At 33.2% G+C, this 14,282-nt stretch overlaps 1 protein-coding gene across 3 annotated transcripts in view; it reads left to right on the top strand.

Moving 5' to 3' along the window:
* MACROD2 (mono-ADP ribosylhydrolase 2) overlaps positions 1 to 14,282 on the top strand; it is a 1,912,358-nt gene that overhangs the window by 4,373 nt on the left and 1,893,703 nt on the right. For all 3 annotated transcript variants that reach the window (XM_040637968.1, XM_040637967.1, XM_040637966.1), the window contains exon 2: positions 1,733 to 1,849. In XM_040637968.1, coding sequence (XP_040493902.1) covers positions 1,733 to 1,849 — 117 coding nt within the window. The remainder of the gene's footprint in view (positions 1 to 1,732; positions 1,850 to 14,282) is intronic.

The following is a 14,282-nucleotide window of genomic DNA, read 5'->3' as shown; positions in this document are numbered from 1 at the left end:
GTATTTCTTCTACTTATTTTATTTTTTGATTTAAATTCAATTAACATAGTGTATTATTAGTTTATTATTATTAGTAGTAGTATTAGAATACAGTGATTCATCAGTCATATATAATACCCACTGCTCCTTATATCACATGCCCTCCTTAATGTCCATCACCCAGTTACCCCATCCCCCCACTCCTTTCTTCTTATTCAAACTCTTTTCTCTGCTGGTTTCTACATCATTGGCACTTTGATTCACCTTATACCTTCAGTGACATCTAAGTTTTATTTCATTTTTCCCCCTCTTTGTGTCCACCCGCTAGTTGTTTTTTTTGAGGTTTGATCACATTCCTTACCTTTTCCTATGAACTTCCTTTGGGACCAGAAGTTTTGGTCATAATTTCCAAAATCTCTAGGCTAGCTAGGTCTTTCCTGAATTCCAGATTCTTGGATTTCAGCTTGAATGCCCTTTTGCAGTATGGTGTTGACACTTGAATATTGTAGTGTTGTGATTTGATTATATCACATCTGGTTAAAATACCTTATTAATATTATTACCTCAACATGACTAAAGAAAAGCTAGTTCTAGGAGCAGGGAAAAATGTTGGCCTCCTACTTCCTGTTCACTTATATTAATACCTTCTGCAGTTTATTTCTGGAATGAATCTTTTAAAGTGATTATTTTATGAGGGTTAGACACCTAAAACTAGATACTATCCTTAAATCCATTCACTTTGTAGTACGCTAAAAGACAGTTGGAGAGAGTACGACTGTCAATCTCTTTACATTGTGGGGATGTTTGGTAAAGTATAGGATACATGACAGCTGACAAAAAGAAACACATCACCTCTTTTGAGGAGCTTTTCCTGTGAAAGTAGTACACTGTAGTGACTAATAGTATAGGCTATAGTTTTTGACTACTGGAGATATCTGACTGGATTTTAATGGAAAGCTTTCTTGCTTTGGACAGCTACTGAATTTTGATGTGCTTAATTTCCCTATCTACATAATAATAATAATAATAATAATATCAATTTTGCTGAGTTGTTGGAAAGATCATTTCCATGAAATTATATGTGTGAAGTACCTGGCACTTATAAAGAACTTACCGTTCTTAATTCTAAGATGCATTTTAAAAAATATTTTTTATATTGTCACTAATTCTAAGATGCATTTTTTATTTTAATCTTATCAAGATGTATATTGAAAGTAGTGTTTAATTACCTCCACAGAGTTATTACTAAATTCAAAGTGCACTTTTATTATTGATGGCATGTTTGAATTAAGGAAATACTGTGGTGGCTGCCTTTCTTGTGCTCTTAGCATTTGTACATACCCGTCTTAGGATTTTGTGTTTTATTTATGTAGCTATTACTTTGTATATTATCCATGCTTATTTTGTCTTGTGTACTCCTCAATGTTAAGGATCATCTTTGTACCTGCAGTATATAAACATTTTACTTGGCACATAGTAGACTGTTAATATATGTTGATTGAAGGAGTTCATTTATTTCTTGAACTATGATAAGAGTCTTCTTCATCAGGCTCTGAACACCCCCTCCCCCGGTAATATAGTATTAATGTGACAATTTTTAACATTCAGATATGGAGTCATTAGATTTTCATTTTGATGTTTCTCAAGCCCAACCAGTTCTTTGGTTTGTTTACATGATTAATATCTAAATTATAAAATAATTCCTGAACTTAAAAGTTAAATACAAATGGAGATTCTGCTTTTATTTTGCAAGAACGTTTACTGAAGATGACCTTAGAGGAGAGACGCAAAGAATACATAAGGGACTATGTTCCCCTGAACACCATCCTATCGTGGAAGGAGGAGATGAAGGGCAAGAGCCAAAATGATGGTAAGTTTCTCAGAATATTTTTCAGGTAGATAATGTTGCCATTTATTTATGACTTCTGCATGACAATTATTGATAGAAATGAGTAACTGGAATTCAGGAAAGAGATGACATTTTTGCAGTTTGAAATGATTGGTTGTCATTCAGTTGTTTTTAGCAATCTATTGTATGTTATTTAAACTTAGGAAATTATATTAACATAATTCATGTTACAATATAATGGACCACATTTATATTATGGCACTTTTGAAAAATTATTCTGCAGTTGTTCTTGGAGCAAATAATATTAAGGATGTGATGCTTTGGTGGTGTGGCCTTTTGAGTTTGTTTTGATTAGGTTCATTTATTTCTTCAGGTTTCTTCAAGTTATTCTAAGGATTGGATACAGTTGAAAGTATATTAGGAAGAATAGAGAAAAACTAACATTTCCCATAGTTTTAGAAAAGAATATAGATTTTGTATGGTGTGGTATTATATCTGCATGTAAAGTATTTGTATGACAGAATTTACTCTCAAAGTCTTTATGATTTAATGAGAGTCTAGATTGTTTGAGTGAAGATGTGTGTTAGCATATAAATAAAATTTTAAGTATTGGAAAGGTACATGGAAAAAATTCTAAAAAACAGCATGATAGATTTAATGGATGCTTATTATGCTTACCTCTGAATTAGCACTCTTTGGTGTTAATGGTCTGGATGTGAAGCTTAGAAGAAATAGGGTGCTTTTTAGGATACTTAGCAAATGAGAAAGAAAGGTAACTTTATGAAAGGAACTTGGAAATGCTAATTGCACAGGTTCTGGTCTTAGATTGATGGAACTATACAAGATACTGTGGGTTCAGAAGAAGAAGATTAATAATGGAATTCCTGTGGACAAATCTGGGAAACAGTGGCTCAGTTAGGCTTTGGTGTCTGTGAAGAGAATACATTTACCTGAGTGTTTGCATTTTAGACAGAATTTTTATTTTTCTTTGCTCTGCTTGAAAACGTATGTGAACTTGGGCAAGTGGGGTAGTAGTTCCACCTCATGTTCTGATGGAGTCATTGGGCAAGCTGATTGGGACATACACATCTGACCTGCTTGCCCAGGGTTTTCAGTAAATGCAAGCTTTTTTATTAATGGTCTAATTAAGACCCCATTTATTGAAAGAGAAGGTAGTGCTATGTAATGAAAAGAATGTAGAGCCAGAGAGCAAAAGGACAGAATTTGGGCCTTGATTGATCTAGGACCATGTGCCTTTTCATGTTTGGGTCTCAGTTATTCTTCTTTTTTTAGTAAGACACTGGTATCAAATACTTAGGCACCATTTTTTATGGCTAGTAAATCTCTCTTTTTCCAGTACTTAATTCATTTGATTTTCTTTCTTAGTTGCTGTTTTAACTGGTCACTTTTCTAAGGATGTAGTACTTGATGTTCTTTTAAAACAATTTTGCCTCTCAGGAAGAGGTAGATTCCTGTTGCTGTCAAAACAATTGACAAAGCAGTAGAGATACCCAGGTTGTATTGCCCAATATTGGTCTGCTCGCCTCTGCATAAAGGCTTGGACTTTATGTTGGCTGCTTCTATTTGAATACACACATAACAGTGCAGGGTTGAACTGGGTTATCAGAGAACTTACAGTTGGGTGTTTGTAGAGATACCACACACCAAAACATGTCCCCTAAATCAGAAAAATACATTGAATCACATCTGCCATTGTTATTCCCTAATAGGATCCTGTGTATTTGCTCCCGTCTCCCAAAATGAGCTTTGTAAGTGGTTACAACTCTATGTATTTCACTTTTTTCCTTCATGCTTTTTTGAACTGAAAGTTTTTCATGGGGAGTGAGGTGGTATGATCAAAATTATATTTCTTTTGAATACTGTTTTTTTCTTTTCATCTAATGTTACTTGCTCCTCTGTTGTGACCTAGAAATTAGTGACTAGCCTCTTCGTTTTTCATGCAACAGAATGGCTCATTCGACAAGAAGTATCTATTTATTTCTTTATATAATATATATCTTTCGAAAGTGCTTTCTTCCAGTGTTACCTGTCCAGTGCGCAGTTACATTAAAATATAAACAAAGAGTTTTAGTATTTTAACTGTTTGAAAGATCCTTTAAGAATATAAATTAAAAAATAATAAATGACGACTATAGTTTATATTTTATTTTGAAATGTTTAAGCTACTCTTTATAAATGTATATGTATGTAAGTAGGTTTGGATTTTTATAATACCTAAATTTTTTAGGTATTTATTGAGCTTGCACAGTATACCAATTTCAAGTGTTGTAGTTTATCATTATTACTTACATTTTTAGAGAAGGACATTTTGGCCTTGATATCCAGGATTACATGGAAAGTTCTCAAGCTATTGTTTTTAATTTTTTTCTTACTTTGTTCAGTTTTGCTTTACTTTAATTAAATGCTTTTTGTTATTTTATTGTAGTAGAAAGTTAAATAAGCTGGGGAGTAGTTGAATGTGTTTGTCATAATTTTGATTGTAAGGCCTCCTAAAAAAGGAAACCAAAAATCGACAAATATAAAATCATTGTTTGTGTAGAAAGGAGGAAATAGGGAGATGATTACCAAAAAAAAAACAAACAACAAAACCCCTACCCCCACAACCTGCTTTCTTACTGTTCGTGTTCATATTTGTTAACTGCTATTGGCAAATCTCTGAAATTATATGCTTCTACTTAATTAATAATTCTCTTTCATTTGTCAGTTGCTTTGTTGAAAGGAATTTTAAAATGCTTGTCTCTCATTATACTGTGTCTCAACACCTGCCATAATGCCTCATGGGTAGGTGAGCGCAATTAGTATGTTAAATAAGAATACCTCAGAGGTTAACTGTCTATGAAGGAGAATTCTGTATTTTTTTTTTCAAACTTTAAAATGAGCATTTAAAAACATTTATAAAAACAGAGTAGTATAATGAACCTTTGTACACTAATCACCCTGTTTCAACAGTTAAAACATGGCCAATTTTATTTCATCTGTACCAGTGCTTCCCACACCTTTTCCCAACTTATTTTGAAGCAATTCCTGTATGTCATATCAATTTTATCTGTAAATATATGCGTGCATATATCTCTAAAAGATAGGGACACATTTTTTGTTTTTTTACTATAACCACAACATTGTCATCACATCTAAATTAACAATTCTTTAATGTAATTAAATAATTAGTATTAAAAATTTTACAATTGTCTCATAAAGGATTTTGCTTTTTTTTTTGATATAGGTCTGCTTAAGATCTAAACAGAGTCCACATATTGCATTTACTATATTTCTAAGTCTCTTTTAATGTATAGTTCCTTTTCTCTCTATCCTCTCTCCTACCCCTTGTAATTTATTTGATAAATAAAGTAGGTTATTTGTCTCACAGAATTTTTCACATTTTGAATTTTGCTGACTGTATCTTTGTAGTGTCATTTAACATGTTCCTCTGTCCACAGTGTTTCTTATGAGCTGGTAGTTAAATCCAGAGGCTTGATCAGACTTGGGTTTAATTTTCTTTTAAAGAATACTTTAGAAATTATTATACCTTCTTTTGCATAATATCACAAGGCACATAATGTTTGGTTACCTGTCTGTGTTGATAAGACTGATTACTAGGTTCAAGTATTGCCAACCTTACCTATCCATTGTAAAGTTCCCTATCAACTTTTTCTTTCTTTCTTTTTTTTTTTTAAAGATTATTTATTTATTTATTTGACAGAGACAGCCAGTGAGAGAAGGAACACGAGCAGGGGGAGTGGGAGAGGAAGGAGCAGGCTTCCCAGCAGAGCAGGGAGCCTGATATGGGGCTTGATCCCAGGGCCCTGGGATCACACCCTGGGCCGAAGGCAGACGCTTAACGACTGAGCCATCCAGGCGCCCCTATCAGCTTTTCATCTAATGGTTTTCACAGCCACTGATGATCATTGCTTAGATCCATTATTTTATTAGAGGTTGCAGAATGGTCTTATTCTGATTTTATCATTCTTCATTTATTATTTGGACTGCTATAAAGAACTTTCTCTTAACAACTTTTTTATTTCCATGTAATACAATTTATACAGAAAAGGCAGAATAAATGCCAGACTCCTTTTATTTACCAGTTTTTAAATTGAATTGATTTCCTGAAATCTTCCATAGGTAATAAAAAAGTTCTTTCTTTTTAATTTTTTTTTTGTTTGTTTATTTTAGAGAGAAAGAATGTGTGAGAGTGAGCAGTGGGTGGGGCAGAGGGAGAGGGAGAGGGAGAGAGAATCTCCAGCAGACTCCATGCTGAGCAAGAAGCCTGATGCAGGGCTGGTTCTCATGATCCTGAGATCATGACTTGAGCCAAAATCAAGAGTTGGATGCTTAACTGACTGAGCCATCCAGACACCCCTAATTTTAATTTTTGACTGTCATTTTGAATCTCTCTCTCTCTCTCTCTTCCTGCCACATATGTATATTAAGTGGGAGTACCTCAATGGTTAACAGTCTACAAAGGATGTGTGTGTGTGTGTATGTGCATTTTTAAAGTATAGCTCTCACATAAAAACATACAATTACTTAATTTTAGTCTTAGGGTGTAGTAGAAAGACAAATATAGATACATATATAGATACATGGATGGATGGATGGATATGATAGAAAGATGGCATTGTTTTCTTTGTAGGGATGAAAGTCCTCAGGTTTAATTTGTATGTGTTCTGTTCTCCATTATTTCCAAGCTAAAGTTCTTCTAAAATACCAAAGAAGCATTGTTGTTACTTTCTTTGGATGGAGCAAAGGATTGGCAAAGACTCCGCTATTTTTATGCTAATTTTGTCTTACTGGTATGAGGGAAAATAGCTACAGCTGTAAGTTTAGATGTTTGAGCCATTACTTTTAACGTTTACATGGAACAGCAAAGGAGGAAAAATATAATAAATTATGAAGATGAGTTAGATGAAAAATATGCAGTTTTACTCAGGTATGACAATTTTTTAAAAAAATGGTTTAGTCAGGAAAAAACTTCATATTTCATATCTTGATATATTTCATATCTTATATATTCAAATCTAATTTATAGTCATTCGAAACACTAAATTAGAAATGGTCTGAACTGTGAAGTCTTTGTGTGAATCTCCACTTTTTGAGGTATACAAAAATATTTTGAGATTGTGGGTTGACTAGAGGCATGTGCATAATCTTTCTTTCATATTGAAAATACTAGCATTGTTAGCTTAGAAGTTCAGCGTTATTTGCTCTCATTTTCATTAATTTCTTCTAATTTCTTCTGTTAAATTATTTCCACAAGCGGTAATGGCTGACCAAAAAAATAAAAATTAAGTCCAAACTCCTCAATCTCTCAGTCACTGAGATCTTATTTCAGTGTGGGTATTGAATTTTGTTGTATTTTACCTGTGTACCAACTTGACTATTGATATTTAGAAATCATCAAAAAAAGTGTGTCTTAATATTTTGATCTTGGTGCATAGTCCAGTATTTTTATCCTTAGTAAATTTACAATAACTTTTTTGAATGTTAATATTTTTATTAATCACTAAAAATGAGGAAATAAGAATTTAATTACTTATGTTACTGAGTATTACATGGAGAGGGGTGAGGGACCATAATGGTAAAGGAATTAAAAAAAAAATTTAGTAACTATGATGAGGTGGGCTCTGCCCCAGATTTTTAAACGATGTTAACTACATTAGTTAATTAAATATGTGATGTTGTTAGTTGGAAGAGCACAATTTAAAATGACTCAATAGTTAGGAAAATGGTATTTAAAACAGATAGAATTTAGTAGGGATACAAATATTGGAAAGGAATATTTCCCGTTTAATTTTTTGATATTGATTCCCTTTTATATTCAGTTTAAGCACTATACTTTAAAAGTAAAATGATCTGTAGAAGAAGAAGGCTCAGAGCAAAACTCCTTAGCTTCTTAGATAGAAATCTTTTTAATTTTTAAAAAAATTTTTTGAGAGTGTGTGCACATGGGCAGGGGGAAGGGGAGAGGGAGAGAGAGAGAGAATCTCAAGCAGGCTCCATGCTCAGCAAGGAGCCAGACATGGGGCTTGATCTCAGGATCCTGAGATCGTGACCTCAGTGGAAATCAAGAGTTAGATGCTTAACCGACTGAGCCACCCAGGCACCCTTAGGGAGAAATCTTTTATTTTGAGTGGGTGTTGATTTTTCCCCCTTTAATATGATCTTAAAATTAATTTAAAAAACCAGGAATCTATTTTTGCCTCAGGCAACAAAGACCACTCTGGCTTATTCTTCAATTATTTTTTGTGCTTCCATTACCAACAAAGATGTTGCAAAAGTAGAACTCTTTCAGGGTGTATGTGTTTGTGTGCATAAGTTGAGGCTTTATACTAAAAACTCATTAGACATGTAATAATGCAAGTGATTGCCATTAATTTGATATATATGTTTCTTGCATGTTAACTGTGGGAGTGCAGAAGTTTTGGGATTAAACATTGCTGGCATCAGATCCCAATTCTGCTATTATGTGTCCTAGCCGGAGAGAACCTGTGACATCCCTAAACTTGTCTCTTCATTTGTTACTTGCCACGTAGGGACTGATTATTTCTCCATCCTAAGGTCATGAGAATTGAGATAGGATATCAATAGGCCGCGTAGCTCCAAAGATTTCCCTTCTTATTCTAGAATGCACCTTTCTCTTGCAGGAAACTCCTTATGACTCTTTATTCACTACTCCTAGTGACATCTATGTTCTTAACCAATGTATACTATAACATAGATTTTTTTTTTCTATTCCTGTAACTGTAACTACATGTCTACTTTGAATTTGGCCTGTCTGCTTTAAAAGGGTAGGAATTGTGAATGGGTTATTGAAATTTTATAAGGTCTAGTGGAGGTCCTTGTGAATGTATCCATTTAGCAGTTTGTTTTAAGCATACTAAGTGAAATTACAACTGTTCAAGGAAGATTTTTTTTTTTTAAACAATTGGTTTTGGAAACATCAGGACTATTTTTGTTTCCTTTATGAGTGTATATTGATTTAAGAATTTTGAAGTTTGTACTGTCAGATTTGAGAAGAATGAGGGCATCTAAAACAAAATACTTTCTGAATTAAAAACTAATATTTTAAAATTTATAACTTTTATTTAGCACTTAGTAAGAGTAAATAGCAGGTTAATTAAAAGTCTCTGGTCTTCACTGTGTATGAATTTTAATGTCATTGACAGGGAAGAATTGTTTAAAGTAGGAGTTGACTGAACAGTTTTCACATACTATGGGAATAGCATAGTTCACACAGCAGAGGAGATGACTTTGAGGAAAATACCTTGACCTTGTGTGGATATGAGAAGTCTGGAAAGAAAAGACAAAAACAGAGGAATTTTAAATTTTGGGGCAGCCTGGGAGAGAGGTGTGAGGACATAAGAAAGAAAGAGGGGACTCAAGGAGGGATGGTGGAGGGCAACGAGCTCCAGCAACATGGCAGGAAGTCAGTCTCCATATAAGGACATAGTCTATCCATCCTCAATATAGATAGGATGGGGTTGTAGATATTTATCTTATTTGATTGTTAAAATAATGGGTGTACCTGTATAGAGATACCCAGGTGCCTGACATTGTGATTGTCTTAATGATAGTAGAAATTGTGTGACTCCTGAGAGTATTGAGTTTAGCCATAGTTATGAGTGTCTTTGACAAACACAAAAAATAAATGCTCTATTGTGTCTGAATTCTTCCACTTGTTTGGGTAGTATGTGGCTGGACAGATATAAAAAAGTGTACCTGGCAACCTAAGAAACTAGTTCAAATTTCTGGTAACTTGACTTGATCCTTAAGTGTATTCAGAATCTGTTTAACCATTTTAAAGTGTACAATTTAGTGGCTTTAAGTAAATTTACAGTGTTGTGCAACCATTATCAGTACGTTTCCAAAAATCTTTTCATCTTCCTGAGTAGAAACTGCACCTATTAAATAACTGCACCTATTAAATAACTCCCCATCCTCCCCTCTCACACAGCTTTTGGTAATCTCTGTTCTGTTTTCTGTCTCCATAAATTTGCCTGTACTAGACTTTACATAAGTAGAATAATACAATATTCTTTATGTCTGGCTTATATTAGCATGTTTTCTAGGTTCATCCATATTGTACCATGTATTAAGATTTCATTCTTTTGAGGTTGGATAATATTTTACTGTAACATTTTGTTTATTCATTCATCTCTTGATAGATGTTAGGTTTTTTTACTCCTTTTGGCTATTGTGCATAATGCTACTGTGGACTTGGTGTTTAAGTATCATCAGAGTCTCTATTTTCAGTTCTTTTGGGTATGTAAACTAGGAGTGGAATTGCTAGATTATATGATAATTCTGTATTTTAACTTTTTGAGGAACCACAAAACTGTTTTCCACAGTGGCTGTATCCTTTTACACATTCTCATCAGCCACGCACAGGGGTTCCTCCATGTTCTTGTCAATGCTTGTCCTTTTCTTTTTTTTTAATAATAAAATATAAAGGGATATTTTCTGTTAGCAGTGCTTTGTAGTTTTTAGCATACAAGTGTTTCACCTCCAGTTAAGTTTATTACTAAGTATTTTATTCTTTCCGATGCTATTATAAATTGAATTGTTTTCTTTCACTGCTTATTGGTAGTTCATTGTTAGTACTCAGGAACAAAACTGATCTTTGTGTGTTGATTTTGTATCCTGCAACTTTGCTGAATTCAAACTAATCTTTGGGTTTTCTACATCATGTTATCTGTGAACAGAGATAATTTTATTTCTTCCTTTTCAATACAAAGGTATGTATTCCTTTTAAGCTGCTAAATTCAATTTGTATTTTGTTGAGGATATTTGCATTGTTATTCATAAGGGATATTGGTCTGTTTTCTTGTAGTTCCTTTTTCTGGCTTTGGTATTGGGTAATGCTGGTAATGATTATATAGAATGTGTTAGCAAGTTTTCCCTCCTCATTTTTTTTTTTTTTTAAAGAGTTTGAGGGTTAATGTAAATTCTTTAAATGTTTGGTAGAATTCACCAATGACACCATCTAGTCCTGACATTATCTTTTTGGGTGGGGGGAGGTTCCCACGGTTTCTGAATGCCGATTAGTCTCCTTATTAGTTACTTATAGGCCTATTTAGATTTTCTATTTTTTATGAATCAGTTTTTTTCTAGGTGTGTTTCTAGGTATTTGTCCATTTCATTTAGGTTATCCAAGTTGTTGGTGTATAACTGTTCACAGTATTCTCTTTAATACTTTTTATTTTTGTAAAGTTTGTAGTTTTGTCCCTACTTTTATTTTTTATTTTAGTAATTTCAGTTTTCTTAGTATAACTAAAGGTTGTAAATTTTATCTTTTCAAAAGGCCAGCGCTTAGTTTTGTTGATCTTTTCTAATTTTTTTATTCTTTATCTCCACTAGTCTTTATTATTTCCTTTATTCTGGTAGCTTTCTGTTTAGCTTGTTCTTTTTTTTTTTAATTCCTTGATGTGCAAAATTCGATTATTGATTTGAGATCTTCTTTTTCAATGTATATGTTTAGAGCTATAAATTTCTTTCAACAGTGTTTCTGCTTCATGCCATAAGTTTTTATATGTTGTATTTTCATTTGTCTCCATGTATTTTTTGATTTTTTTCTGTGCCCATTGTTCAAAAGCATGTTGTTTAATTTGCACATACTTATTTATATTCTAATTTTCCTTCTGTTATTGACTTCTAGTTTTATTCCATTATGACAAGAAGAGATTCTTTTTATGATTTCAATCTTTTTTTATACTTTTGAGATTTGTTTTATGGCATAACATCCTGGGTAATATTCCACGTGCACTTGAGAAAAAAGTTATTGTTGGATAAATGTTTTATATATGTCTATTAGGTACATTTGGTTTATAGTGATTATCAGGTCCTCTATTTCCTTATTAGTCTTCTGCCTGGCTGTTCATCCATTATTGAATGTGTAACTTTTAAATCTCTTTAATTATGGATCTGTATTTTTCCTTCACTTATGACAATGTTGCTTCATATGATTTGGGTTCTGTTGTTTGGTGCATATATATTTATTATTGTTTTATGTTCTTGATGACTTGACCTTTTTTATGAATATATGATATCTTTTATTCTTTGTAATGGTTTTCGACTTTAAGTGTATTTTGTCTGATATTAGTATTGCTACCCCAGCTCTCTTTGAAAGAGATATTCTAGTTTCTTAGTATATCTTGTTTTATCCTTTCACTTTTAACCTGTTTATATCGTTAGTGAGTCTCTTGTGGACAGCATATAGTTGCCCCCAACCCCCTTTATAATTCATTCTGCCAATCTCTGTCTCTTGGTTGGAGAGTTTAACCATTTATATTTCAAGTAATTACTGATAAGGAAGGACTCATCTCTGCCATTTGGTATCTTCTGTATGTCTTAAAGCTTTTTTGTCTCTCATTTTCCTCCATTATTACCTTCTTTTGTGTTCATTTAATTTTCTTTTTTGTAGTGACACCTTTTGATTCCCTTATTAACTTTTGTGCCTACTCTGTATAGCTTTTTCTTTGTGATTACCAAGGGGGAATGCATATGACATCCTAAAGTTATAAAGTTATAATTTTTATAAAGTTATTATTTAATCAAATTGATGCCTGCTTAACTTTATTTGCATACAAAAACTGTTATACAGCACCATCATTCTGCCCACTTTATGCTATTGATGTAACATACTGCATGGTTATGTATTGTGTGCTCAGTAACAGATTTATTATTAGTTTTTATGCATTTGTCTTTTAAATCATGTAGAAAATAGTAGAGTTTATAAGCCAAAATTACAGTAATACTGGATTTTATATTTGCCCATTTGTTTATCTTTAATGAAGATATTTATTTCTTCCTATGGCTTCAGTTTACTGTCTAGCATCCTTTTGTTTCAACCTGAGAGACCCTCATTAGCATTTTGTACATTTACTGGTAATAAACTACCTCAATCTTTGTTTCTCTGCAGATGCGTTTATTTCTCCCTCATTTTTGGAAGGACAGATTTGCTGAAGATAGAATTCTCAGTTCACCTTTTTCCCCCCACTCATCCCTTTAAACAAGTTATACCACTTTTTTCTCCTTTTGTCTCCAAGGTTTCTGATGAGGAATCAACTGATAATCTTATTGGGGATCCCTTGTGCATAATGAGTCACTTCTGTCTTGTTGCTTTCAATTCTCTCTCTTTGATCTTTGACAGTTTAATTATGATGTGTCTTTTGTGAGTTTCTGAATTCCATTTGGAGTTCGTTGATGATATTTTTTGATTTGTAGATTGATCTCTTTCATCAGATTTGTGACTTTTTGTCCATTATTTCTTCAAATTATCTTTTTGTCCTGTTCTCACCTCCTGAGACTTCCATAATGCATATGTTGGTGTGTTTGTGTCCCTCAAGTCTTTTAAGCTCTGTTCATTTCATTGTTTTGTTTTGTTTTTCATCCTGATACTGTCAATTCTTTTATCTCCAGGTTCACTGATTCTTCCTTCTGGTTGCTCAGTTCTGCTGTTGAACCTCTTTAGTGAATTTTTTATTCTCATTATTGTGCCTCTCAAATCCTGAATTTTTAATTCTTTTTTCAATAATTTTTCTTTTTTGATTTTCTGTTCATCATTGTTTTCTTGATTTCCTTTTTAGGGTGGTTATTTAAAGGTCATTGTGTGGTGAATCTGAACATGTGGACTTCCTCTGAGATTGCTTCTGTTAATTTTATTTGTTTGAATGGGCCATTTTTTTCTTTTATTATATGTCTTTTATACTTGTTGAAAATTGGGCTTTTGATTACTGTAATGTGATAACTGTGGAAATCAAATTCTCTTTCTCTAGGGTTTTTGTCCTTTTTTTTTTGATTGCTGAAAACTATGTAATTCATTTGTTTTGAGGTTTTTCTTATTTTTGCATAGGCTCCTTGTCATGTGTGATCATTGAACTCTTTCTTCCTTTAGTTCATGATTGGCTCAGGTTTTTACATGAATTGGCTCAGGAGTTCTGTCTGTCTTTGCAGATTAGCTATATGCTGGGACTCTCCTTCAACACTTAACTAGGTCTTCTCTGAACCTAAGATCATTTTGAGGTATAAGCTTAAGTTCTTTTCAAGTCTTTTTTGAGCATATATCTTCTCTGGATATATATACACATGACTTTTTTTTTTTTTAAGATTTATTTATTTGGGGGATTGATGGATTGATTGATTTGAGAATCTCAGGCAGACTCCCCACTGAACACAGAGGCCAACACGGGGCTCTATCCCACGATCCTAAGATCACCATCTGAGCCAGATCAATGGGTTGGCTACTTAACCAACTGAGCCACCCAGGTGCTCCTAACCTTCTAAAGTCTTCTGTATACATGGCTGCCGTTGAATGTTCTTACATGCCAGAGAATCTCGTCTTTTCCTCTGGACATTATATGGTCTATTGTATATCCACTCTTAATCTTGCTCCAGGTGTCTGTGAGTCCTTAGTTGCCTAGCAGCTTTTATGAGCAGT

Source organism: Ursus maritimus, unplaced genomic scaffold (genome assembly GCF_017311325.1).
Source record: "Ursus maritimus isolate PB19 unplaced genomic scaffold, ASM1731132v1 scaffold_22, whole genome shotgun sequence".
Lineage (NCBI taxonomy): Eukaryota > Metazoa > Chordata > Mammalia > Carnivora > Ursidae > Ursus > Ursus maritimus.
This window is presented reverse-complemented; position numbering and strand designations above follow the sequence as displayed.